The sequence below is a fragment of the Rhizoctonia solani genome, chromosome 16 (assembly GCF_016906535.1).
Source record: "Rhizoctonia solani chromosome 16, complete sequence".
NCBI lineage: Eukaryota > Fungi > Basidiomycota > Agaricomycetes > Cantharellales > Ceratobasidiaceae > Rhizoctonia > Rhizoctonia solani.
The window spans coordinates 2,978,155-3,002,386 of NC_057385.1; the positions used below are offsets into that span (position 1 = coordinate 2,978,155).

The 24,232-nt window shown below is 47.8% G+C and overlaps 10 protein-coding genes across 10 annotated transcripts; 5 read left to right on the forward strand and 5 right to left on the reverse strand.

The window, feature by feature from the left end:
• Positions 1-35: 35 nt before the first annotated feature.
• RhiXN_02221 (Fungal specific transcription factor domain) lies at positions 36-4,159 on the forward strand (the record flags this gene model as incomplete). Its single annotated transcript, XM_043322040.1, has 8 exons — positions 36-373; positions 455-1,313; positions 1,375-1,386; positions 1,475-1,569; positions 2,570-2,728; positions 2,799-3,159; positions 3,224-3,343; positions 3,410-4,159. The coding sequence occupies 8 exons, from the start codon at positions 36-38 to the stop codon at positions 4,157-4,159; spliced, it is 2,694 nt and encodes an 897-aa protein (XP_043187863.1).
• Positions 4,160-5,120: 961 nt separating this feature from the next.
• On the reverse strand, positions 5,121-6,755 carry RhiXN_02222 (AAA family ATPase; the record flags this gene model as incomplete). Its single annotated transcript, XM_043322041.1, has 8 exons — positions 5,121-5,128; positions 5,187-5,223; positions 5,303-5,358; positions 5,409-5,477; positions 5,530-5,698; positions 5,753-6,045; positions 6,095-6,668; positions 6,723-6,755. The coding sequence occupies 8 exons, from the start codon at positions 6,753-6,755 to the stop codon at positions 5,121-5,123; spliced, it is 1,239 nt and encodes a 412-aa protein (XP_043187864.1).
• Positions 6,756-7,559: 804 nt separating this feature from the next.
• On the reverse strand, positions 7,560-9,060 carry RhiXN_02223 (aldo/keto reductase family protein; the record flags this gene model as incomplete). The annotated part of the gene is made up of 9 exons (XM_043322042.1): positions 7,560-7,645; positions 7,705-7,835; positions 7,895-7,948; positions 8,011-8,086; positions 8,138-8,432; positions 8,488-8,589; positions 8,666-8,792; positions 8,847-8,970; positions 9,015-9,060. The coding sequence occupies 9 exons, from the start codon at positions 9,058-9,060 to the stop codon at positions 7,560-7,562; spliced, it is 1,041 nt and encodes a 346-aa protein (XP_043187865.1).
• A 1,468-nt stretch (positions 9,061-10,528) lies between these two features.
• On the forward strand, positions 10,529-13,838 carry RhiXN_02224 (Glycolipid 2-alpha-mannosyltransferase; the record flags this gene model as incomplete). Its single annotated transcript, XM_043322043.1, has 11 exons — positions 10,529-10,560; positions 10,611-10,675; positions 10,757-11,202; positions 11,262-11,314; positions 11,371-11,507; positions 11,565-11,657; positions 11,709-11,988; positions 12,718-12,975; positions 13,028-13,473; positions 13,539-13,610; positions 13,672-13,838. The coding sequence occupies 11 exons, from the start codon at positions 10,529-10,531 to the stop codon at positions 13,836-13,838; spliced, it is 2,049 nt and encodes a 682-aa protein (XP_043187866.1).
• A 138-nt stretch (positions 13,839-13,976) lies between these two features.
• RhiXN_02225 (20S proteasome subunit) lies at positions 13,977-15,226 on the reverse strand (the record flags this gene model as incomplete). The annotated part of the gene is made up of 7 exons (XM_043322044.1): positions 13,977-14,086; positions 14,150-14,390; positions 14,450-14,479; positions 14,535-14,677; positions 14,734-14,802; positions 14,857-15,007; positions 15,062-15,226. 7 exons carry the CDS (start codon positions 15,224-15,226, stop codon positions 13,977-13,979), a joined length of 909 nt encoding a protein of 302 aa, XP_043187867.1.
• A 143-nt stretch (positions 15,227-15,369) lies between these two features.
• RhiXN_02226 (ubiquitin-conjugating enzyme) lies at positions 15,370-16,221 on the forward strand (the record flags this gene model as incomplete). The annotated part of the gene is made up of 8 exons (XM_043322045.1): positions 15,370-15,435; positions 15,491-15,574; positions 15,631-15,679; positions 15,733-15,756; positions 15,811-15,920; positions 15,997-16,058; positions 16,109-16,129; positions 16,179-16,221. 8 exons carry the CDS (start codon positions 15,370-15,372, stop codon positions 16,219-16,221), a joined length of 459 nt encoding a protein of 152 aa, XP_043187868.1.
• Positions 16,222-16,729: 508 nt separating this feature from the next.
• Positions 16,730-17,635, reverse strand: RhiXN_02227 (uncharacterized protein; the record flags this gene model as incomplete). Its single annotated transcript, XM_043322046.1, has 2 exons — positions 16,730-16,972; positions 17,030-17,635. The coding sequence occupies 2 exons, from the start codon at positions 17,633-17,635 to the stop codon at positions 16,730-16,732; spliced, it is 849 nt and encodes a 282-aa protein (XP_043187869.1).
• A 218-nt stretch (positions 17,636-17,853) lies between these two features.
• Positions 17,854-18,326, forward strand: RhiXN_02228 (transcription elongation factor 1; the record flags this gene model as incomplete). Its single annotated transcript, XM_043322047.1, has 4 exons — positions 17,854-17,907; positions 17,951-18,003; positions 18,067-18,151; positions 18,204-18,326. 4 exons carry the CDS (start codon positions 17,854-17,856, stop codon positions 18,324-18,326), a joined length of 315 nt encoding a protein of 104 aa, XP_043187870.1.
• A 152-nt stretch (positions 18,327-18,478) lies between these two features.
• Positions 18,479-18,846, reverse strand: RhiXN_02229 (dolichol phosphate-mannose biosynthesis regulatory protein; the record flags this gene model as incomplete). Its single annotated transcript, XM_043322048.1, has 3 exons — positions 18,479-18,655; positions 18,707-18,793; positions 18,844-18,846. 3 exons carry the CDS (start codon positions 18,844-18,846, stop codon positions 18,479-18,481), a joined length of 267 nt encoding a protein of 88 aa, XP_043187871.1.
• A 416-nt stretch (positions 18,847-19,262) lies between these two features.
• On the forward strand, positions 19,263-24,095 carry RhiXN_02230 (transport protein particle subunit; the record flags this gene model as incomplete). The annotated part of the gene is made up of 18 exons (XM_043322049.1): positions 19,263-19,299; positions 19,348-19,853; positions 19,922-20,127; positions 20,226-20,252; positions 20,312-20,429; positions 20,497-20,582; positions 20,627-21,480; positions 21,553-21,673; positions 21,726-21,740; positions 21,805-21,934; positions 21,990-22,081; positions 22,135-22,542; positions 22,593-22,863; positions 22,911-23,172; positions 23,227-23,278; positions 23,337-23,511; positions 23,564-23,780; positions 23,836-24,095. The coding sequence occupies 18 exons, from the start codon at positions 19,263-19,265 to the stop codon at positions 24,093-24,095; spliced, it is 3,837 nt and encodes a 1,278-aa protein (XP_043187872.1).
• Between the last annotated feature and the right edge of the window lie 137 nt (positions 24,096-24,232).

Consider the following 24,232-nt stretch of genomic DNA (forward strand, 5'->3'; position numbering starts at 1 on the left):
CTCGACCATCACTATCACTACGTATGCGTTGAGGCATGTCCCGCACACCGACGCCGACGTCTACTACGCCGACGACCCGACGAGCGACGATGCCTTCCCATCCGTCCCATCCACCCCATCCCCACTCCACGTTCTCAGCCCCGTACTATCCCACTACAGCCTATCAGTATCCGCCCCAGCAGCAACAACAGCCTCATGGGTTCTATGACGAACACGAGAGCAGGAAGCGCTCTGCCAGTGCGGCCGAACAGGACGATGAAGACGAGCCTCAGAGTGCGGGAACAAGTGCAGCGCCCACTCCGCGCGAGGAAAACAAATCAAAGAGGACCAAGACACAGCGTGCGTGCGACCCGTGTCGGCGCAAAAAGATTCGGTTCGTCCAAGTCGTCAATTAAAACTCTTTTTTTTTATTTTGTTTTTCTCTCTGTGTTGTTATTAATATTCATTCACCCAGATGCGATATTCTGCCAGACACGGACCCGCCAATCTGCCAGCACTGCAAACAATACTCGTTTAACTGCACGTTCTTCCTGCCCATTACCGAGACACGCTTCAAGAAGAAGCGGATGGAGGAAGACCAGGGGGCAGGGGCTGGGGGGAACGCAAGCGCCAATAAGCCCCACACCTCACCTCCGACGCCCAGTCTCGACTCGACCCCCCATGGCCATCCACACCATGCGTCACAGGTCTCGAGCCAGAGCCAGTCATTGCAGCAGCAGCAACAGCAACAGCAACAGCAACAACAGCAGTCCCAGCCACAATCCAAGGGCGAAGTCAAGATCTATGGTCCCACTTCGCTCTCGTTCCTTGTGCACTCGACTGCAACGATCCCCGTTCGGACGATGGAGAACTATGATACACGTTATGGCCAGACATGGCAGGTTGGTGCTTCAGGCGAGGGATTCATTCAGGTCCTTGAGCCATCAACCCCAAACCAGCTCGCCGCAGCCCCGCTTCCCAAACCACTCGAGCACCGTATCGAGCGCGAAACACTCCAGAACTTGATCAATGCCTATTTCAGGGAGGTCGCACCCACCTTTTGTGTCATCACCCGCGAGAATTCGTCCGTTCCCCGGCCCCTCCCCGCCCTGCTCTACTCGATGTGTGTCGTTGCGGCGTGCTCGAGGCGTGTAGAACGTGGCGTCTTTGAGGCACTCAGGGGAACGCTGGCAACCGTCATGCGCAACGATGATGTCCTCAGTGTCAGCTCGGTCGCCAACGTTCAAGCCCTCTTGATTTTGTCCATGAATGGCGATTGCCACAGTGTCAGCGTCCCAAACGCGACCAGTGCTGCTTGGTTACGAGCTGGAGCGGTAAACACCACTTGTTTTTTTTGGTTAGTCGCATGGCTAATCATTTCTTCATTTCATTCAGGCAATTCGTATGGTATGTACTCCCGTTGCCTTGCCTCGGTCCCCTCACAACTGTGCTACACTCGCTAACCAATTTGTTTCACTACTTCCCGCTATCATAGGCTCAAGACCTGGGCATGCACCGAGCAGAGGCCGTTCAGACAGACCTCGAACTGAGACGACGATTATGGAGTGCCTGTGTGGTTGTCGATAGCTGGTGAGCCCAAATGTCCCCCCCCCCTGCTCCACCCCCTCTTCCCCCGCTCATTTTTTGCCATCATTTCATCATTCAATCACCTATCCTTTTTTCATTCCCTGCTTCTTATTTCACGGCTACGCGTGCGTGAGAGCCTGTCCTTGGACTTGGCTCTTTCTATTTGTTTATTCATCATCCCTCGGACTCGGCCCGACCGAGGTTGTCAGGTCGGGCCCTGGGTGGCGGCTCCCCTGACTTGGCTTTTGCTACTTGAGCCCGCTTGGAGGCTTGGTAGTGTTCCTGCGATAAATGAATCGCAACGGTTCCGTCCGCAATCTCAAGATTCATTAACCGAGGTTCAATCGCTTGCACATGCGCGCTATCTGGCGGATAGAGAAGTTGTGGAAAGTTTGTCCAGAAGTGGAGGTGGAGATATGACCTCCGCATAGTGATGGGCTGCGTGGATTTACTTGAATCATGGCGGATGTTCTAGTGCTGTTGGACCCAAGTCCCGAGGGATCTAGGTTTGAAAGAAACCGCCCTCTACTGCGGTCTTCCTCCCCTAGAAGGGTTGTCTTGAGGACATACCAAGTCGACAAAGGTCGCTGAGGGGGTGGCGAGTCTCTGCCTCATTACATGTACCGTCTTGATTGGTAGATGTGCAGGGGTGAAGGAGTCGTACCACCCCTGGAGAACGATGACGTCTAGGGTCAAAAGGACACAGAAGCATTCATGTCCTATGACCGGAAGCTCGCGAAGTGTAGTGTGCGCGTGTGCATTCTTGCCTGGGAATCCGGTTGGTTCCCGCGGTTCCGGAGCGAGGGGCTGTACCTTGTCCAGCTTTCTCCTTTCGTCCGTGGCTTGGCTTGATTCGAGCGCAATATCCACTGTTCACTGATCTTATTTGCATTCCGGTACTTCCCAATCTGTCGATCCGATAACTGACTTTATTTTGTTTCCAATCGCGGTCACTTCGGACTTGCGTGTGTGTTTTTTTCTCTGTTTCTTTTTCTCTTGATAGGTATGCTGCCTCGTACGGACACCCGCTTACGATCAATGTGCTTGATTGTGATGTTCGATTGCCCCGCGCGGACGAATCTGAGGGCCACAAGATGGAGTTTATGGGCGAGCTCGTCAAATTGAGTATTCTACTTGGGCGAGTATTGAAAAGTATATATAGGTATGTGGTTATATTTAGCGCCGGGCTATCTACTTATAAGGTTATTCTTCATTAATCTCAATAACCGCAGTCCAACGGGCTTGTTGCACGCTCGTGATAATATCCTCGAAACCCTTCTTGCGGATCTGGACCTGTGGCGACACCAACTCCCGCAGCAATTTGTATTCACCAGTGCTGCGACCGCGAGCACACACGCAGGACTCTTGCACCTCTACTATGCGTGTGTATGCATGATGTTTTGGCGCGTGTTTATGCGCATATCGTATTCGTGTCCGGCCCACCTCAAGTTTTCGCTCACCGTCGAACGAATGACGGACATGGTCAAGATGAGCCGGGATGTCATTGACTGGTTGGCGTTGGAAGAGAACGAGCGGATATTTGATTGTTGTTATATGGTTGGCTATGCAGCCACCGCTGCTGCGCTTATTCAGGTGGGTTTGCGGGGATGCTTTGTAGCGTTGAAGGGCCTTGCTCATGGACTGATTTGGAAATTAGCATCATGCGTGGGCGAGGCGCAAAGACGCCGAGGCTGTAGTCAAGTTGCGAATGTTGAAGGATACAATCAAGAGATGGGAGGCCTCTGTCGAACCTGGTCACATGCCCGTTAGGCGAAAGGTGGGTCGGAATGTGCTTTAATTATTGTTTATTCTTGTGGTGACTGATACTCGTTTGTTCCCCCAGACCGCAGAAATAATCTGCCTCTTGTATGAAGCGACCCAGTCCGCGCCCGAACCGTCTCGGACGACGGACAAACGACTAAACCCGACCGTTGGGGTGCACAACGTGCGCGCACCAGAAGCTCTGCGGGGCCTTGAATTCCGCAAAGACGCCTCCCGACCGGGGGGAGGCGTATTCGTCGCTTCGAAACGCATGATCCCGGCGCTTTCGGACCTCCCGCGCGGGACGGTGGTACCGCGCCCCGATACGGCCGATGGGGACCGCGACCGCGAGTCTGTCGTCTCGGGTACGAGCGTATCCGGGAGTGAAGAGTCTCCGTTTGGGTATGGCGTGACTCAGCATACAAACGTCAATCCAGAGATCACTCGGGTCGAGCTCGGTCCGATGACGAACGGGGATGCCAGCGTGCAAGTCCTCAACATGCTCGATCAGCCGATCCCGAGCGAGTCGTTTGCGGTGGACCACGAAGGAATGCTGTCGATTGGGCTTCCGAACGGGTCCTATGATCTAGGCAAGTTCTTGTTGTGTGGAAGAGGTGGAGCGTTGTCTGACGTATCCTTAGGAGCCAACGAGCAATTTAATTCGTTCCTTTCGCAGTTCCAGCCCTCTATAGTTGGGGACCCGGCCTATCATCTCATGCAGCCGTTTTCGGACCAGTACATGGGGCCTATGGCTCCTGTCGGGACCGGACAACTGCATGCTGCGACCGGTGGGATCGGGTTCCCGCCCATGCAGCCGTTTCCTCAACAGTAATGGGCCGAGCGCTTGCTATCTCTCTGTACTATCTTTCCACCGACTTGTTCCTTTCTTCATCGCACATTCTTTATTATCACATGCTCATTACTCCGTCCCATGCATCTGTACTTGTTTCACATGGGCTCCGTCATCTGAACCCGGTTCGTTTTGCGTTCGCGTTCGTGTTCTCGTTTTCTCGTTTTCTTGTTTCCCGTTTCTTGTTTCTCTGATCTGCAGAAAAAAAAAACCTGTCTTTTTGGCGTTTGTGGCTATGTAATTTATTCAAAGCGCTATATTGGCACCCAGGAAAAATAAATCAAAACCGGTTTTTATGCAAAATCTATGCTTGTATAAATTCACATGGTGTATGTACAGAATGTGTCCCGATATAGCAGCCCAGTTTCCTCGTGGTGCGTTATCGAGAAAACGGGTGAATAGACAGGAAGCCCCCAAAGGGCGTGCGATTTATCTTGCGATCATAAAATGAGGGCGGAACGCGAAGGATGCAACGTTGCCCAGAGTGTTGGATCGCGGTCTCTTAGACTCAAGAATGTTCGAATTGACGATATTTCATTAGTAATAAACTATGATCCGGTCAGTAAACACTCGGGCTGTAGAGTTTTGAGAAACTTACCCGTACAATACAAATAGATCGTCTGATAAACCTTATGAAGATGTTTCCCGCGTGTGAACCACATTTACCATTGGGAACCCCATGAAGGAGTTCGAGATAAATGAGGCAAAAATAGCACGGGAATATATAGATCCTTCTAGCTCTTAAGAATGAGCGAATCGCTGTGAATAGCAGCGAAGCGCTAAAGTGAACAGAGCAATAGGCCGGCTAATGATCAGAAATAGATATAATCTTGAAATTTTTGGTTTGATATTACAACTATAGGGACTGTGGTCGATGGTGAGTGATAGTGCAACACCAAACTTGGGTTTGACTTACCAATAACAAGAAAGCAAAGGCAATAATCTACCGGTCTGTACAATAAATTCATTCAGCTACCGCGCGATAGAACCAAACGGGGGGTTAACTCACAGAAATCGAGGGTCTCGTCGCCTCTTTTAACAGTTTGCTAAAGAAGCGGAAGCAAAATTTATGCGCGTCAGGGAACGGATCGTAGCATACACGAACAAATACGGAATATCACGCACCTTCCATGCCTCTTCAAAGTCCACCGGTAAAATAACATATCTGTTTTTGCGAACAGCTGAAGATAATTTGTTAGTAAGATATAAATGCACGATTATTTTAACCGACCTTGAAGACCAGCTGCTTGGCAAATGGAAGCAATTTCCGCAGACGAGAGGCGATCCGGTCGTGAAACATCTGCGCATACAGGTCGGTTGGAATGCTTCAGTAGAATGATATGATCACTCACAATCCTCGAGGTCAACATCTGGCCCAAGATTCATCTTTCCAGTTATGGTCTGGAAAATCAATCGTCTCTCTCGGCGAGCGGGGAAGGGGAATTCAATCTTTCTGTCCAATCGACCTGGACGCAATAGTGCAGGATCCAGTGTGTCTGCTCGGTTGGTTGCCATAATTACCTACGTTACACGTTAGCGCGACTAATTTATAAAGAATATTGATCGCGGATTTACCTTCACGTTGCTTCCTTGGTCGAATCCATCCATTTGGTTGAGCAACTCGAGTAGAATACGTTGAACTTCTCTATCAGCGCCTGTTTGGGCGTCGAATCGTTTTGTTGCAATGGCATCGATTTCGTCAATAAATATAATAGCAGGTGCGTTCTCTCGTGCCAAGCGGAACACATCTCGAACCATACGTGGACCCTCTCCAAGGTATTTTTGAACAAACTCGCTCCCGACTACACGGATGAAAGAGGCAGTGGTATGGTGTGCAACTGCCTTGACCAACATAGTCTTCCCAGTACCTGAAAAATATCTAGCTTACGAGATTGATTCAAGGTAAATGCCACTCACCTGGTGGTCCATACAATAGGACACCTCTCGGGGGATCAATACCAATCTTCTTGTATAGATCGAATTGTGTCAATGGCAGTTCAACTGCTTCACGAATCTCTTGTTTTTGAGAGTCCATACCACCAATGTCTTGGTACGAGACATCCGGCTTTTCGTCATGTCCCAGCATAGCGATAGAAGAGTCCGCCTCGGGTGGGAGAATATCTACTAGAGCATTTGAATGGCGATGAAGTGCAACGCTGGACGATGGCTTCAAGAGCTCTCGGTCCAGTGTGCTGAGTATCCGCACAACATAATTAGAGCCTGTAGTACTGCCGACGATCCCAGTATGTTGGTCAATGGGCTCGAGGAATTGACCAATAACAAGGGGAACGGATTGGATGCGCTTTACTTCTTCTTGCGCGCGAATATGTTCTCGTTTCAAGTTGGCATGTTCATCCTTGACATATTCCTCCTGGATAGCTAGATTCTCGAGGTGCCTATTAAGCTTCTTGTACTTGATATACAAGTCGTCCTCTTGTAGTTCATCGTACAGAGCGGTCTTCTCAGAGACTACAGACTCAAAGGTAGGCTCCTGAACGTGCACGACAATGAGTATTAATATGTTTAAAGGCGGGGCACAACACACCTCCTTCTGTATGGCAATAACTTCTTCTGACATCCTCTGCGATTACGATGGTTGCAGATCCAGGTCGTAGACCGCGTAAGTGGGGTGACGCGTCCAGTATTGGTATGAGGCACGTGATTTGAATAGATGCCAATATTGGCGGATTAATTCATATCCCTCCACTTTTCAACCACGTTGCTACTTGTGCAAAATAGAGAACTGCCCAATCGACTAGTCCTTCCAAGACATGAAAAAAGAGTGGGACTCCAAGACCCACTTGGAAAATGTCACACAATGCATTTCTCGCCCCAAATCAATGGCGAATTTAGCCATTCAATATTACCCAAAGTCGTGCATCTTATAATAGGACACGGTCTGTCAGTAATTAATTCTACTGTTACCGCTTCTCTACAAGGCTTCGTAGGCGCATGTATCACCTCATTAATGGCAGCTCAGGCTCCCTCTATACTGTGCCACATCCAACTTCTTTTGCTGTAAGCATCGACCTGAAATATGTTTGTATCTTTAAATTTAAGTATTTAAGTCAAATCTACAGGATCTCGATGTTATTTTCAGCGCCATCAGGGGAAAAGAGATAACTTTTTTGCCTCTAAAGCCAAGTTTAAAGAGTCCTCGGTGAATTTGGCTACAGTCATTTGGCCCTTTGCAATCGGGAGGCTAAAGAGCAAAACAAATTCACGAAGCTTGCCAGAAGTGGCCAAAAAGAGGGCAAAGATAGTCCAATTGACTTCTTTCAAAACAATAGAAATACTGATCTAACGAACAACATATGGCCAGACCAGGGATTTACATGTCTCACAAGTTATACGCGGTTATGTATAGTAAGGCACACTCTGGTCAAGCATGTCCAATAATCGCACGAGGAACGTATGGCTCCTCAAGTTGTCTAATCTCTTCCTCAGTGAGCTTGACGTCGATAGCATCTGTTAATCACGAAATGGTTAGAAATAGACTAAGCTGAATTACCCCTTTGTATGCGCACCAATAGTGTCATGTAAATTCTTCAAGTTGGTTATACCAATGATTGGAGCAGTTGTGTAATCCTTGGACAGGTTCCAAGCAATAGATACTTGTGCCATGCTAATACCACGAGATTTAGCTATTTTTTCTGCCCTAATTTAAAACATACTGGTAAGGTTAAGTTGCACCTAGACAGAACGAGCAACGCTCACCGAGAAACGATCTCTTTGTTAGAGTCCCTTACTCTACCCATTAGCTTGGCGAATCTGATTATAAGTATATATCTAACTTATTCTCAATCTGAGCATAACAGTTTTTATGTACTTACGGATCTGTGTCGAATCTAAGGGATGATTCGGAAAAGCTGCAAGTGGTGACCAAGGTATCATCCCAACCCCAAACATCTAATATCACTATGATCATAGTCCTTAGAGAGTGTTGTATCGAATACTCACCTTTATTGTTGGTACCATCTCTCTCTTCTTCTCTGTAGATCAAGTTATAATGATTCTGCACCGAAATGAACGGCGTCAACTTGTTAGCGATGGCATAATTTTGCATCGCGTGGAACTGGTAGGCGTGACAACTCGACATGCCAATATATCGCGCATATCCGGCCTGGACCACATCATGTAAGGCCCGCATAGTCTCTTCAATGGGCGTGTTGTAATCAAAACGATGGCACTGAAGAACATCGATATAATCAAGCTGAAGCCTCTCGAGAGACTTTTTGACAGACTCGAATATATGCTACATAAGAGGTACTCAGACCATGAGGGGTACTCGAGCCAAATAATGAACTTACTTTGCGGCTGAGCCCATACTGGTTTACGTATCCATTGGCATCACCTTTTGATGTATCAGCCCAGTATACTTCGGCCGGTGTGCGTCCGACTATCCCACATAGCTTGTAAAACCAAGCCAAGTGGGTTAGTATACAGTACTACTCTGCACTGGAATCACTGAAACTATAATCTAAGTACCTTGGTCATAACAACAATTTCATCCCGGGGTAGGCCCAGTTGCTTGATTGCATTGCCGAGTATGCGTTCAGATTCGCCGTTGGAGTACATGTTGGCCGTGTCAAAGGTTTGGATCCCTGCCTCGTAGCTGACCAAGAGTTTGACTGTCAGTCCTACCCCGACCTGAAACCCATGTACTCACGCTGCTTTGATGTGCTCGATTCCTTCTTTCTCTTCCAGCACCCAGTCGGCCCATTCTTTAGTTCCGTAGCTCATCAACCCAAGGATAATACGGGAAACCTTGAGACCGGAGTTTCCCAAGCGGACTTTAAGTAGTGTTTGCTCAGTATAAGACAATGGAAGATCAAACTTAAGAACTCGCCATAAGTCATCTTTTTGCGACTCTGAGGAGACATGTGGAAAAGAATTGAGTGGATTGGAGAATAATGTCAAATCATTGGTAACTCGGACTTTTATCTATGAATGAACCCCCTCCTCGGGTCAATCATTCACCAAAAGCAAGCAAGTTACTCTAGCATGGGTCGTGCTTATTCTTATGAATCAGGTGGAGGTGAAGTGGAGGTAGGTGGAGGCCCGGAACACTCGGTGAACTATATGACTACCTGTCATGGTTCTACCCATTCAACCACTATAATATCCTTAGTCAGTGTCACTGAATCTTTTGCTACTGATGTGGATAAGATCCCGAGATGCCCTTATACGTGCATGCGGATTAATAAGGTATTCAAAATATTAGTTTGGCCATTGAAAAGGAAAATGCTCGGTTTAGCTTAGTTGATGCCCGAGAGTAGCCTTGAGCTCTCATCAGCATAAACACGCTCAACTTACGCATATAGCTACATTAACGCCAACAAACGACGAAGAGAAACTCTATTCGAATATTCTGGCTCAGATCTTTGATCTATTTTTCTATACCTGACGGTGAGCATGCATGGTTTTTTGGGGAGGAAGGGATAACAGACATTTATCAAAGGTTGTTTGATAACTCCCGAGATGATATCCCTCTGCGTCGAGAGCTAGGTTGGGTTGTATAGGTTACACACCATGTATCTATCTGCGATTTGGGTTAACCTCCAGTCATAAAGAGATCCTTGAGAATCCTTCCGGATGGCTCAGTCTCCCTGAAGCACTAAGGCTGAACCATCGGGAGTTATTAACTTTTGGAATAAAATGGAGTGACAACGCACGCGTATTTTGTAATAGATGGCTATATTTGACCTTTCGTAGCATGAGCTTGTATCGACATTTGAACTGATTAGTTGGCTGAATGTCTCGAGGACGTCACGAAACTCCGTTCGCCGTCTTTGAGGAAACAGTAATCAACCATCGGTAGGAGACAAGAGCATTCAAGTACTGAGAATGCTCTGTTAGGGCTTTGCTCTGGGCATTCCTAAATCTCAAGCTCCGAACGTATGATTGCCGTATAACTTACAGTCATGCAAACACGAAAGTATCATAGCCAATATTAGTACTAAGTACCCAATGGGTTACATGTCTATTATTTCCTGAAGAACATAGTAAAATGCAGTCAAAAGGGCCTAATTTGACCAGCTGAACACCTTTAGTGTCTGCATGTACATCAAAAGAAATGAGATTTTTGGTTTGTTGCGTACAACAGCTTGAATGTATGTGTTCAGGGCAGGTTGTCAAGCAGCAGGCTTTGCACGGTGGCGGTGCAAGTGGACCCGCAGCCCGCAGTAACGCTGACAATCAGAATCTCCATAAATTGTCCACGACTTCTAGTCATTGCCGGCAATATCCCGTGGAACGCCTTGCCAGCGAACCATCTAGATACCAAGCGTTGAACGCGTCTCCCTATATCATCGACAAAGAGCATAGCAGGCAGTCGGTGGGTTACTCGCGATGCTTGACTGCGTTGCTAAGCTTGCTGATTCGTGTTGCTTTCTACGACAGTCACTAAGATATCCTTAACTGGTACTGTAAGGTTGATTCCTTCGGACCAGGATGATGACCCCAATGAGATATGTTTTTCTGGTGCTGGGAGTACTGGTGGGTCTGATGTGCATGCACATACGTAGGCACAGGTTAATAGGTTACCTTTCTAGATATCACTGCATTTCTTGCTCTCAGTTACACACGAGGACTATAAAAATGCGACATCGATAAATCGATTAAAGTCGTGGTCGTCCGGCGGTCCACCATACAATCAAGCTATCCCTCCTTCGCCCGCTAACGCGACTGAGCGAGTGAATGCCGCGTTCGTTGTCCTTGCGCGCAACGGTGACCTTGCTGGGATTTTGGAAAGTATCAAACAGATGGAGGACCGTTTCAACAAGAAATACCAGTATCCCTATGTGTTCTTGAACGAAGAGCCATTCTCTGAAGAGTTCAAAAAATGGACTACCGAAGTTGTGGGATCCAAGACTGTCTATGGCCAGATCCCACACGATCATTGGTTTCAGCCTGATTGGATAGACGAGGAGAAGGCAACTAAGGCCCGTCTTAAGATGATCGAGGAAAAGGTCATTTACGGCCACAGTGTCCCATATAGGAACATGTGCCGATTCAACAGTGGGGTAAGCTGCATGTCTTTATATGACTGTGTTGCCGTTTAATTTAATTCGGGCATTTCTAGTTCTTCTTTAAGCACGAGCTTCTCAAGGATTACGATTACTACTGGCGTATTGAGTAGGCTCATTCAATTTGTGCATTCGTTATATGCCGTGCTGAAGGACCCTTGTTAGGCCGAACGTAAAGTTTTTCTGCGATCTCGACTATGACCCATTCAAAGTCATGAAGGATGGAAATAAGGTTTATGGCTTCACGATCTCCCTTTATGAATATGTTGCTACCATTCCTACGCTTTGGAATGCCACTAAAGGTGTGTGGATAATCATACCAAACCTATATACACTCCTAATCTTGGGCATTTTAATAGAGTTCATCCAAGCCAATCCTCAGTACCTGGCAAAGGATAATGCAATGGGATTCCTCTCTGACAATAACGGCGAGACCTACAACAACTGCCACTGTGCGTATACTTCAGCCTTGCTGTCACTTTTCTGACTGACGGCATTTCTAGTCTGGTCGAACTTCGAGATAGGCGACCTTAACTTCTGGCGTGGCGAAGCTTACACAAAGTACTTTGAGCATCTCGACTCTAAGGGTGGATTCTATTATGAGCGTTGGGGCGATGCACCAGTTCACTCAATCGGTGCTGGGCTCTTCGCGCGCAAGGATCAAATCCATTTCTTCAATGACATTGGATACAAACATGAGCCATTCATGCACTGTCCACAGGGTGATGCTCATGCTCGTGGCAAGTGTTGGTGTGATGCCAAGCAAAACTTCGATTACGAATGGTATGTTTTGTCACTCGTATCCTCAAAAAGGCCGCTGTTAATTGAGAGGTCGCAGGTATTCGTGTCTGAAAAAATACGATGCCTTATTCTAGAAAAAGAGATCGATTATAGTACCGAGATGATGGAGGGGGGGACAAAAAGTGATCAAAGTGAATGGGGGGGGAGGGGTTAGAGAGAAGGGAGGACTGGTATACACCATTGTGATTAGCCTTTTAGCTGCGATGACATTAGTTTGTTTGTTATGTATATCCATAATGTATCGTTGATATGTGCATCTCCCTCTACATCATATCCCTAAGACTCCGGGAATCCTGGGGATTATCCCAGAAACGTAGTTTATGTGTTACAGGGCGCGATGATCGGAAAGCGACACGTGATTATGGCTTGGTCGGCCGAGTCAGGACTCAAGAAGCACAAATCCTGTCAGCTAACAACCACAGTGAGTTTGAATGAATGCGTACAAAAAATCGCTTAAACATTATGCTTAGGCTCCATTCTTTCAAGCTAGGTACCAAGGAAACAAATATATCCTATCCAGTATCAAAAAATGGGATACACGCTCTGTGTTCTAGGTGGGCACAAGAAGATCCGCATTTAGCCCCTCACTTCTAACTACTTTCAACTTCTAGGATGCGGGACAATGGGTGTAGCGGTTCTGTCTGGAGTGATAGCTTCTCTTGAGCGCCGAGTCCCACAAAATGCCGGGCCAAGTACGCCCACTATTTCTAGCCCACAGCTCCCACCTGTCTCAAACGGCATGTCGACCCCTAACTTGCCGGGTACAATGACACCCAACGTAAATGTCGATGAGCTCCCAGATGCATCAATTCCGTCTCGATTTTTAGCATGCGTAAACCGCGCAGAGTCTGCAAAGAGGCTCAAAGCGACGTTCCGATCTACCGTTGGTCTGATGGCTGCGGAGCAGATCGAAATAATGTGGGGAGAAAACTTGCGGGCTGTCCAAGAGTCGAACGTCGTCCTACTCTGGTGAGATTTTATCATTAATATTAGTGGATTGATATTAAGTACATCTGCACAGTTGCAAGCCTCAAATGGCAGCCTCGATTCTAAGTGCGCCTGGAATGGCGACTGCTCTCGAGGGAAAGCTCTTGATTAGCATTCTCGCAGGGGTGACCATTCAACAGCTGACTGGTATGGTCCCTGCTTCAACGCGGGTAGTCCGCGCGATGCCGAATACGCCTTGCCGGATTCGCGAAGGGATGACTGTCGTGTCTGCAATTCCTTCTTCATCTTCTCCTACCCCATCAGCGCTAGACTTACAGCGTGAGCTTGACCGAGCTATTATTCTGGCCATTTTTTCGAGTATCGGAAGGTGTAGGTTTTTAGAAGAAAAGCATTTCGATGCTTGCACAGCGCTGAGCGGAAGTGGTCCCGCGTTTGCTTGTATCGTATTGGAGGCTATGGCGGATGGGGGTGTTATGATGGGATTACCAAGAACGGAGGCATTGGAACTGGCTGCGCAAAGTAAGCTCAAGGATTTTCTGAAGAGAATGTATGCACATCAGAACACTAATTATCGCTGTTCATAGCACTACAAGGCACTGCGAGGATGGTTTTGCAGTCTGGTCAGCACCCAGCCCAAGTCAAAGACTCGGTTACAAGTATGTTTAAGCTTGCTTTTGGTTTATTTTTTGTTTCTAATAAAATTATATTTATGATTAGCACCGGGAGGATGCACAATCGCTGGTTTGCTGACGCTAGAGGATGGTCGAGTTCGTTCCACCATCGCCCGGGCAATTCAGGTCGCGACCGATCGTGCCAGTGTACTTGGACAACCGGCGCCAGGGACAATAAGAAAAGGCACGGGTAGTCCGGAGGCGAGAGATTAGTTGGCTGAATGGCCGGAAGACTCTTTCATTTGGCTTACGACTAGAGTCTTATAACTGGCAAGCTGTGTGGACTGTAGAATAGGGTAGGCGCATCTGATTGAAGAGTAGTACAATAAAATTGGTTCGCGTAATACAGTTTTAAGCTGCGGGAGCAATCTGGGTCCGTGCATCGTATCCATAACCACCGGCAACTGCACCAGGTATTTGCCCTGGGCCATCGTAATGTAGCTTCGTAACGTCGTAGTTTCCTGAGCGTATAGTGCAAAAATTGAGACCATTGTTGCATACATGCCGAAGAATGCATGACTTACCAATAAAGTCCCAACCATGTTCCTTGACATGGTACAGATTGATAGTATTTCCGGAAAATGCATCGCGATGACCAGCGGCGTAGATGCTACGGCGACCCAGTTCTTGGGCTTCCTCGTCGGAAAGGTCCCAGTGATAACCTTGGTCGAGTACACCATAAGCGAATGTGCTACCAGAACCGACGGAGAAAAGATCTCCTTTGAGTCGAGTTCCATCAGAGTCTACATAGAACAGAGCAGGGCCCTTAAATTAAAAGTGTAAGTGTAAGTATTATTATCAATCAGAAGGGAAGTGCGGCATACAGTCTTGTCCCAACCAGCAATCATCGTACCCTAGGGCAGTCGGCATGTAAGTCCACTATCTGGAATGCACAAAATATCGTCCTACCATACTGAGGCCCATCCCTTTGTAGCTATAGACCAAGTTGCTGAGGTACTTGCTTGCGGCAGCAACAGAGATACGCTCCCGGTTTCGAAGTTCGTGAAGCCTGCACTGAATACCGAGGTAGGTTTCCCAGTATTGACAGTCGGCTAATAAATTACCCGTAAGGCACATAAAACCACTTCGCATTGAACCTACGACTTACCTGCGCCACCAGCCATAGTTCCAAGCAAGTACTTGTTAATCTCGATAACCTTCTTCACCGTTCCGGACGCTATTGAAACATATTCAAATATCTAGGATCATATGGTGTGGTTTTGAGACTCACCGATATATGAACCAGCCGTTGCCCGGGAGTCGACAGCGACAATAATTCCACCTTTGAAACGGAATGCAAGTGTGGTGGTTCCGTGCTGGATCTTGATACGACAGCTTGGATCTGCATGGTCATCGGTGTGCAGTCTCAAGAAAGCAGTGGGCTAAGTCCAGTTGCATTATAAGTACCATCATCGAGTTAAACTCAAGTTACTCACGTCTGGGACGCGCGGAATATTAAACGACGGGACGCCCGAAGTCCCAACGGCAAATCCACCCGCAGAACCCCACATAGTATCGCCTACATCCTCAATATCTTCGCATTCTAGGTCCTTCTTTGTGATAGAACTTGAGCTAGCAAACCGAGAAACAAGTGAATTCATATCGATCAAGAGAGTATGCGTAATGCTAAGCTCTTAGGACGCGCGTCTCCGTCTCGACCTGCTTGTCACGTGAAGAGAAATAAGTACAAACAAATCCAATCTTGAATCCCTTGGTGAATTCCACAACACTAACTCACGACAACATGGCTGGAATTTGCAGGACACGATTGGCTGAAGAGCGTAAACAATGGCGAAAAGATCATCCTTACGTGGGTATACGTATCGATTGACATTTTGTTTCAATCCCACTGACTTTTCCTACAGGGCTTTTTTGCGAAGCCGACAAAAGCGCCTGACGGTTCGTTGAATCTTCTCGAATGGGAGGTAGGAATTCCTGGTAAACCGGGAGTAAGCATTGTTTATGTTTCTCATAGGCTCTTAATATATTTAACCATATAACTTAGACTAACTGGGAAGGCGGGCTGTTCAAACTCACTATGATATTCCCGGAGGGTGGGTGGCTTAAATGTGAATAATATACCAATACTCACCTTTTTGGACCTTAGATTATCCTGCCAAACCACCTAAATGTTTGTAATATGCCATTCTGGCCATCCGATAGATTGTCTGACTGGTCGTTGCAGGTAAATTCACGCCACCACTCTTCCATCCTAACGTCTACCCATCTGGCACGGTCTGCCTTTCTATTCTCGACGAAGAAAAAAGTTGGAAACCGGCCATCACGATCAAACAGGTGAGCAAGTTATCGTATTCGTTTTAAACAATCTGGCAACCCAGCAACGCGTCCCCAGATATTACTTGGCATACAGGATTTGCTCAATGACCCAAATATCTCTGACCCGGCACAAAGTGAGGCGTATACAATGTTCAAGTGAGTGAATTGCTGCGCCAAGTTCCATAGTATACTGAAGTGCCACGAAGGAATGATCGCACGGCATATGAGTAAGTTAGTCTTTGGCTTATATTACGCATCTACTAACTGTGGCCACAGTCGCAGGATTAGGCAACAAGCTAGGGATAACGTGCCCAAGTAATCTAGCCCTTATATCCAATCCATTTATCTCCTCGTATGCTTTCTGAGCAGCTACCTACATTTTCTCTAGGGTTTAGTGCTCAGCTCTCATTGCTTTCCCCATCGTAATTCACCTGTCCGGGTCGTATCTTGGCAGTCTACCTGTGGTCATATTAACACTGTATTTCTGAGTCTGCGAAGAATAAAAGGCGGTTTCTACTTTATTGACCACAATTCAGTAACCTGTGAACTCGAGACCTCCCGCCTGGTAATGGTGCGTGAAATTTAACTATCATTTAGTATATTACTACTGCTGTAAGGGCAGTAGTCTATCTTCGACCAGTCTCTTGACGCGGTGGTGCCAGCTCGCAAGATTGGGTCGTTGCGTCACTTCCCGTCTTATTTCATCATTGGTGTCAAGTAGACAGTGCAAATAGGCGAACAGCAGGGCATCGACTCCGGTCGGCTCTCTGTTTGGATGTGTTTATATTAGCCAAATTAGCTGTCAAACTTGTTTGAACGAAACCAATCTACCTCGAGCCCAAGAACCATTCGTCTGAACCGAGTCGCCCATCTAACGCATGCATTGCCTCTTTAAACTCGATCTTTAGGCTCTTGCTAGAGACACGAGGTAAGGTTTGAGGGAGAGGTAATGGGGTGCTGAGTCCAACGAGAGGTGGTGGAGGTGGGCTAAGCGTCGACTGAATAGTAACACCCGTTGGTTTCGGTCGAAGCAAAGATTCGAGGAAAGGTGGCGGCGGGGTTGCGAGTAGCTGTCGAATACAAGAACGGTGAATGAAATGGTACTCAAAAGTGAGACAAATACATACCAGTGCTGAGCGCACTACTCCTTCTAGTAGTGCGACCCATGCCCGACTCTCATCTCTCGTAGCAGCATCTATAAACCCTTCTAGCGCATCTATGCCCCTTCCTTGTACTTCGTCTACCCATGCAGGAATTCGACCAGGGTCAATCACTTCCCGGACAGCCTCGGCTTCCACTGTGTCTTGAGTTTTCTCATTGATATCAGCCCTCTCGTTTGCTTCCGAGCTTTCTTCTCCTAAGCTCTCGTTAAGGCTGTCTATATCAACTCCCAGCGGTTTTCTTGATCCAGCAGGCAACACAAGTTTAGGCACTCCGCTTTCGAGCCCAACAGCCCAAGAGATATGTACGTTGTTAACTTTATGAAGTGCAATGTATGCTTGCCATCTCAATGACTCGGGATCCGCAGATAGATGCGATACACCCGGAGGGAGATCGAAGAGGTCCGAGTCTGAAGCATATTTCGCATAGGCGGGGGGAGCAATCAAAAGTACTGCGCCTCGTGCGTTGGTAAGCGGTGTGGGTGGTGGTAGGTTTGCTGGATACCTGTAAAGCGGGAAGAGAGAAAAGAACTTCTTGATCGGGGCTGGGATGGGTAGTAGGGGTGAAGCCATACTGGTCGGGGAGACAGGTTCGATTCAAGTTAAATGCACAATTTGAAATCTCGAATTGAACCTGTAAGTAAGCTTAAGCGCCGTATGACATCCCCTGTGGTTGGAAGCGCTCAGATGAACTCCAGCGAGCATGTCATCGTGCGCTTGCCCACCACACTGGTCGTGCCATTGATACTGAATCTCTCTATCTAGCGCACTTAATAGATAAATTCGACAACATGGGAAAGCGCAAGAGTTCGAAAAAGCCCCAGTCGAGAATCAGCCAACCCTTGGTCAGTCTCAGTTTTAGGCAAATTGCGAGTGTTGAACTGATAGCCACCTGACCTAGACACAACATTCAACTGTCTTTTTTGCCATCACGAGAAGAGGTCTGTGTATATATGTTCTTGCTTATTTTTGGACGGTTTACTGACATGCTTATTTGTGTGTAGTGTGACATGCAAGATTGACAAGAAGGAGGGCTGGGGTACCTTAGTTGCAAAATTTGTGCTCAGCAGTATCAGTGCAAAATACATCGTGAGTCTGGAGTGATATTTTCATGACTTGATCACTGAGAATGTGACTCCAGACCTGTCCTGAGCCTATAGATGTATATTCCAGTTGGATTGATGCCTGTGACGAGGCACAAGCAAGCACACGTCCCGCAGTTTCGTCCAGAAGACTTGCGGCCATTGAAAGTGACGAAGACTGATTGTTTTTCTCAAACTCGACTGATTAGCATTCTCGCACTGTTTCACGTTCTTGGCCTGACATCATGCTTCACTCTATACATCCTGCAATCCACGTTTTTATTATGGCAACTAATAAGAGTTGAGAGGAGAGAATCTATGAAAAACAAAGGTATTATGCTTGACGCGCAAGGAGTTTTTGGCGCTGCTTTCGCCCTTCCTTGACCATGACCATTCCGATAAACGAGCCGATTGCAGCCAGCCCGACGCATAAGATAAACGCTGGGAGTCGCACAGCCCATTCCCGAGGAGGAAACAGACTCTGCAAGGGATGCTCGGCGGGGAACAAGGGCTGAAAAAAGTGTTTAGCGGCTGGGTAATAGAGATAAATATTTACACATACAAGGAGGATCGCCCAGGTGGTGTAGTATACAAATACAAACGCTGCAACCAGCAACATAGCGGCTCCCAGCGCCTTATCAGGTGTTCCCTAGACCAGCAAATTCACTAGAGCCTCCATAACAAAGAGTTTATGCGTACCATGATTAAAGTAACGAATGAAACAAGTGAAACAGATGGGATGGCCCAGAAGATTATGCTGAAGAGAGCGCGACGTGGATGTGAGGTTACAGATTCTGTCTAAGCGCCGGGCTGCTAATTTGATCGACCACAACCACCTCAGGACACTATTCCATCATTACGCTTGTTGCTTGTCAGGAGGGCGCCAAAAGACTCTGTGATCGACGTTAATATAGCACCTCGGGAGCCGTTCGAGCTGACCCCTGAAATTACAGTACACGAGTAGATTGGAACTTGAGCTTGCCCTGAGCGAATTCGAATGGAGGCTGCTCCTTTCGCGACACTGGGCCATGTTCGCGTCTTACTCGTTCCAGTTGGACCTATCCGCAAGCCCACATTGATAAATGGGCTGCTTTGATTCGTTCGTTCGAAAACATAAGATGGATGACATTCCCCCTGATCCAAGGGAAGAGCGAGGTGAGTTAGGGTTTACCTTAAATTCGCCCACTAGCCTACTGATTACAGCAAACGACAAAAGCACGATTTATGCCATCTACCCTGTCAACCGGATATATACATTTATCATACCCGACCCATCCTCCTCCAGAGTACTATGGACCACTTTCGTTGTTCCGGCCTTCCGTATTCCCATTGGCAGTCATTGGATAGCGGATTGCTCGTATCAACCACCTCCTCCAAAGGACGGAGAAGCTTCTCAAGAACCTCTCTCGCTTTCAGGAATCCTCGCAGAGTTCAATGCGCGTTTATCCCAGCTATTTTCCTCCCGAGCTGCATACCCGCTTGCGACCCGATGTTTTGCATTCGAAGATTCGTACCCTCAAAATGGCCAGGATGCCGACTCAGCAAGGGAAGGGGGCGGTGGAGGGGGCGGTCAGGTCAATATAAATGTAGGAGACACACTACCTGGGCTAGTGATCATCCCCAGCGAGATCGGGCACAGCAAGCGGTTCTACCTCGGTACTCTTCTCGCAGAGCTCTGTGGAGCTGTTCTCGGAGAGTTCGGAAGTCTGGTAGGTGCGCTGGCCAAGCTGAATAGAACGTTTACAATCATACTTACCATTTAAATTATTTCTTACAGGCCAACTTTCTTGAAACACCAACTGGAATAGATGCATTGTCCACAGGCTTGTTTCCAACATTGGGCATAGCCGAAGAGACGTCTGCTCCTGGCCTGACATTTGGCTCGCATGGGATGGTTTCGAATGGCCCTATATCCAGATCGCACAGTGACCCCCACTACGGGCCCGCCTCAACGCTTGCCCCTCGCCCTACTGCAAAACGCCAGTCCACAATGGGGGTCGGAAGCGTGAGTAGGAAGAAAGGCGGCATGACTCCACCAACTGGGAGGTTCGGCAAAGTGATGGGTGACTTTACCTTCTTAGTGGGAAACTAACGGATGCGATGGCTTGGTGCGTTTCCGGTGTCGGACAGCATTGGGTTTCGGCTTCTTGATGTGCCTGATGCACAGGTACAACGAAGCTATTTCGATGTTCAAGTCGCCTATTGATTATGCATGGCATGCATCTGCGCTTGAAGGTTTTGCAACTGCTCTGATTTTAGATGCATGGGCTCAGGGGGATGGCCTGGTGAGTTGTGCTGGATGATGAGATGCCAACTCCAATTTATATATTACTTTCTGATAACTTACTATAGAATACATCAATGTCAGCCTCGAATTTGAGGGAACCATGGGCCGACGTACTTGACCGCCTTTCACAAGCCACTGGCTTATACTGGAAGTGCAACCCCTCTACTCAGTTGTCTGATACGGCGCCCGTCACAGCAGACTCCGAGCACAGCCTACTCTCCCTACTCTACACCGAAGCTTCACTCCGGACTGGTACTCTACTCTTTGCAATTTGGAGTGCAAAGGTTGGGGCCCAGTTGCGTTTGGGACTCTAGTCCGAGGTGGAATACCACCCGTTTTTGCCAACCTAGCCAGCGAGGGCGCCAACGCAAAATCGGACGGTCCTATAGATCCAACCAAGAACCTAGGGCCGACATTGTCCCACCTATCCGATCGACCAACCGCTCCCGTAGCTCCTCTCCTGCGCATGAGCACAATTACTCAGATATCTCGTGCCCAGATTGCTAATGTTGCAGGGCAAGCTCATGGCCCATGGCTTCAGCACCTCCAACCCCGGGATCGATTACGCGTATTGACACAGTTGGCAACACTATATGCGTGCTTGGGGTTCAGACGCAAGGACTACATCCTGCGTGAATTACTGGCATGTATTGTTGACTTGATTATATGCGCGCGAGAAGAGACCGGTACAAAAGTTAGCACCGGAAGGATGTCCGTGATCACAGACCCCAACGAAAACCGGGGAGGTGGATGGCCGGGGCCGGGAGCGAACCAAACGGGCGAGATATCAGAAGGCACAGGCGAAATTGGTGTTCGAATAGCTGAAACAACTGAAGGGAACGAGAGCATACTACGGATAGTCAAGTATGTTTGCGAGATTTATGGCATCGATGTGTCGCGTGTGCAAGTTGGAATGGATGCCATTGATACAGGGACCAAGGATGGTAGTGTCGATGACGACATCGAGCTTGATTCCCCCAGGTTTGGATGGCGTGAGGTACAGGTTGGCGTTGTCAGAGAAGCTGTACAGATTGCAGAGGCCCTACCTGGTAAGTTAGATCGTACTAGGTTACTTACGGTTACCAAAGCGTGCATGCGTGTATGCGCTTGAATTTTTGCAGACCACCGAGCTGTCGCACAGCTGGCTCTCATAAGCTTACGACAACTTAATGCTTGGATGAACCCTGCCGATCAACACCATCTATATACTCTTCGCATCGAGATCCTTAGCAACAGCTCATCGTAGGGGCGACTCCCACAAAATCGACTTTTGGTCTTGGAAACCGGTGATCAGCGTGGAAGTTGTTCCGTAAGCCTTTATCTAGAACTCCCTAGTCAGAGTGCAATGCGATTGAATGATCTTTATACTATAGCTCAGCAAGCGATAGGATGCCCGTTGAGCGACCATGGAAGGATCTTGCACCCTCTGAAGCTGACTCTGCAAAGGACGCCGCAACTTGGTACTCTTTTAACCCTCGGGCTCGAAGAAGAGGAAACACCAAAGTATATTGCCGTCTTCGATTTTAGCGTTTTTTTATACCAATATGTCCCGCTACAGGCAACTGTCGTGGAAAACGAAACCGTCGAATTTGCGGTCACGCTCCAAAACCCGTTTGCGTTTGATTTAGAAGTTCAAAGTCTGGCACTTAGGTAGGCAAAACTACTGGTTGGCGTGGCTATTGGGATTGATGTTAGAACCTTAGTACCACAGGAGCATCCATACAAGCCGCCCCCGTGTCATTACTCATCCCTGCCAACTCGTTCCACGTGAAACACATTTCCTGTACCCCACTCGAGGCTGGTACACTTGTCATTCGCGGATGCATGGTCCAGCTCCCAAATAGTACCCCCAAAGAGTTTACCTTGCCGCTTGCTTCGGAAGCACAAGAGGCGAGCGTCGAAAAACGGAGAACTAGACTTCTGGACGATATGGTTCGTGTAAAGGCCTCGGGCTTGGACGCTCGTCGACGAAGCACTTTGGTCTCGGAGCCCTCAGTGAAAGAGCGCAAGGAAGAATTTCTTGAGTGCCGCGTCGTACCGCAGCTACCTTTGTTAAGAGTGCGGAGGACATCACTTACACAAGGAGCACTGATGTTATATGCGGGTGAATGGTAAGTATATGCTCATGCCTTTGTATTTCCTCTGGTCTTAATCTATGTAGCTTCCGCATACGACTAACTGTCGAGAACGTTTCATTACTTCCAATCGACTTCTTACGCATGTCCTTTGAGGATTCGACTTTACCTGCATTGCAGCAAGCACTTGCAGAAGGAGAACTCACTATAGCTGAGGCGTACGAGACCGAGTACGAGCTCGTTAACAGGCCAGTACTGAGATGGGACTTGGATGGCACTGATGCTTCCACTATAACCTTGGCACCCAGGCAGAAAATGCCTATATGGGTGACATGCTTTGGGAAGGAGGGATGGTTAGTGTGTCAAAGCTCTAGTATTCGAATCTTTTTCTGACTTTGCCCTAGTACGAATGCAACTATGCGTATACACTACTCGTTCGCGCGCCGAGACCAGGTCCCATCCCCGAGTCATTCTTCCTACGGTCCTTATACTATCCACTATTGGTAACAGTGTACCATACCCTCGAGTGCCATGCCATGGACATTGTGCCATACGGTGGCGGCCTAACTTCTGATGACTCGCCCAAACTGTGGTGCTTATTTATGATTGACGTGAAAAACTTGTATGGACAGCCGTTTGAAGTCACATTTGAACGAACACAAGAAGGTGATGGTTAATACACAAAATATGTTACATGAGCGCTGAGACGCATTTTCACAGGAACCGATCCAGCATCTACGACTCGTCTGGTCGCTCCAGGTGCAACATCTCGGTAGGCTGAAATCTATGCGGTTACAATGACCAGGTTCTTACCTATGTAATATATCTAGGGTTACTATTCCTATTCGTCGGCTTTCACTTTCACCAGAGCAAGTTTCTCGTGATGTACCAACTCTGTCAGACCGTCAATTCGTCGTATCAAAAATAGGCTTTACCGCAATCCAGCAGGAGTTGTTCTGGTATAGAGAGACCTTGTTTGATATCGTGAAAGGTCGTTGGAGTGAGGTGCGTGCACCTAATGAACCAATTTTCGGAACTGATTGATCCTTCGACTTAGCCCGGAACCGGGCGAACGGGGGAAGTTTCGCTAAGGCAACAGCGACTCACGCTCCCAATGCTAGAAACCTTGCGCTTGGAAGATATAACCATACAACTCTCGATAGTACCGGACACGCCGGGAGATGGTACAGAAATCAAGTCGTCGGGTGCCAACACGTACAGAGTCCCTTTGAACGAATTTTTACACCTGCGTACCGAAGTCCATAACTTGACCAGTATGTGGTTATTCCGCTATCATGAAACTAGCCAACTTATGTGATTTGTCCTCAGCTCGAGAACTCCCGTTGATACTCGATATCAAAGCGGCTCGAGAAACCCGGTTGGAACATATTCTATTCCAAGAACCACACTCGGACATCCACCTTGGAATAGTGGGAACCGAAAGCCAAGCGCGAGAAACTGGATTATGTTTTCTGGCCTCGGGGGAGTATGCATTTATCGCCACGGTTCGTCACGCGGGTTTCGACGCAGAGGAAGTTACGACAATGATACGAAGTGAGGTTTCGGAGATTGTTGTGATTGTTGAGTGAGGTGGATGTGGCATTAAGTTGTATAATTTATACTGAGATTTTTGAACATTTTAAACATCAAAACATGAGATGAAGGTCTTGGACTGGGCTGAAAACGAGGAACGAGGCAAGTTATTTTGAGTGAAACTGTAAGGCGT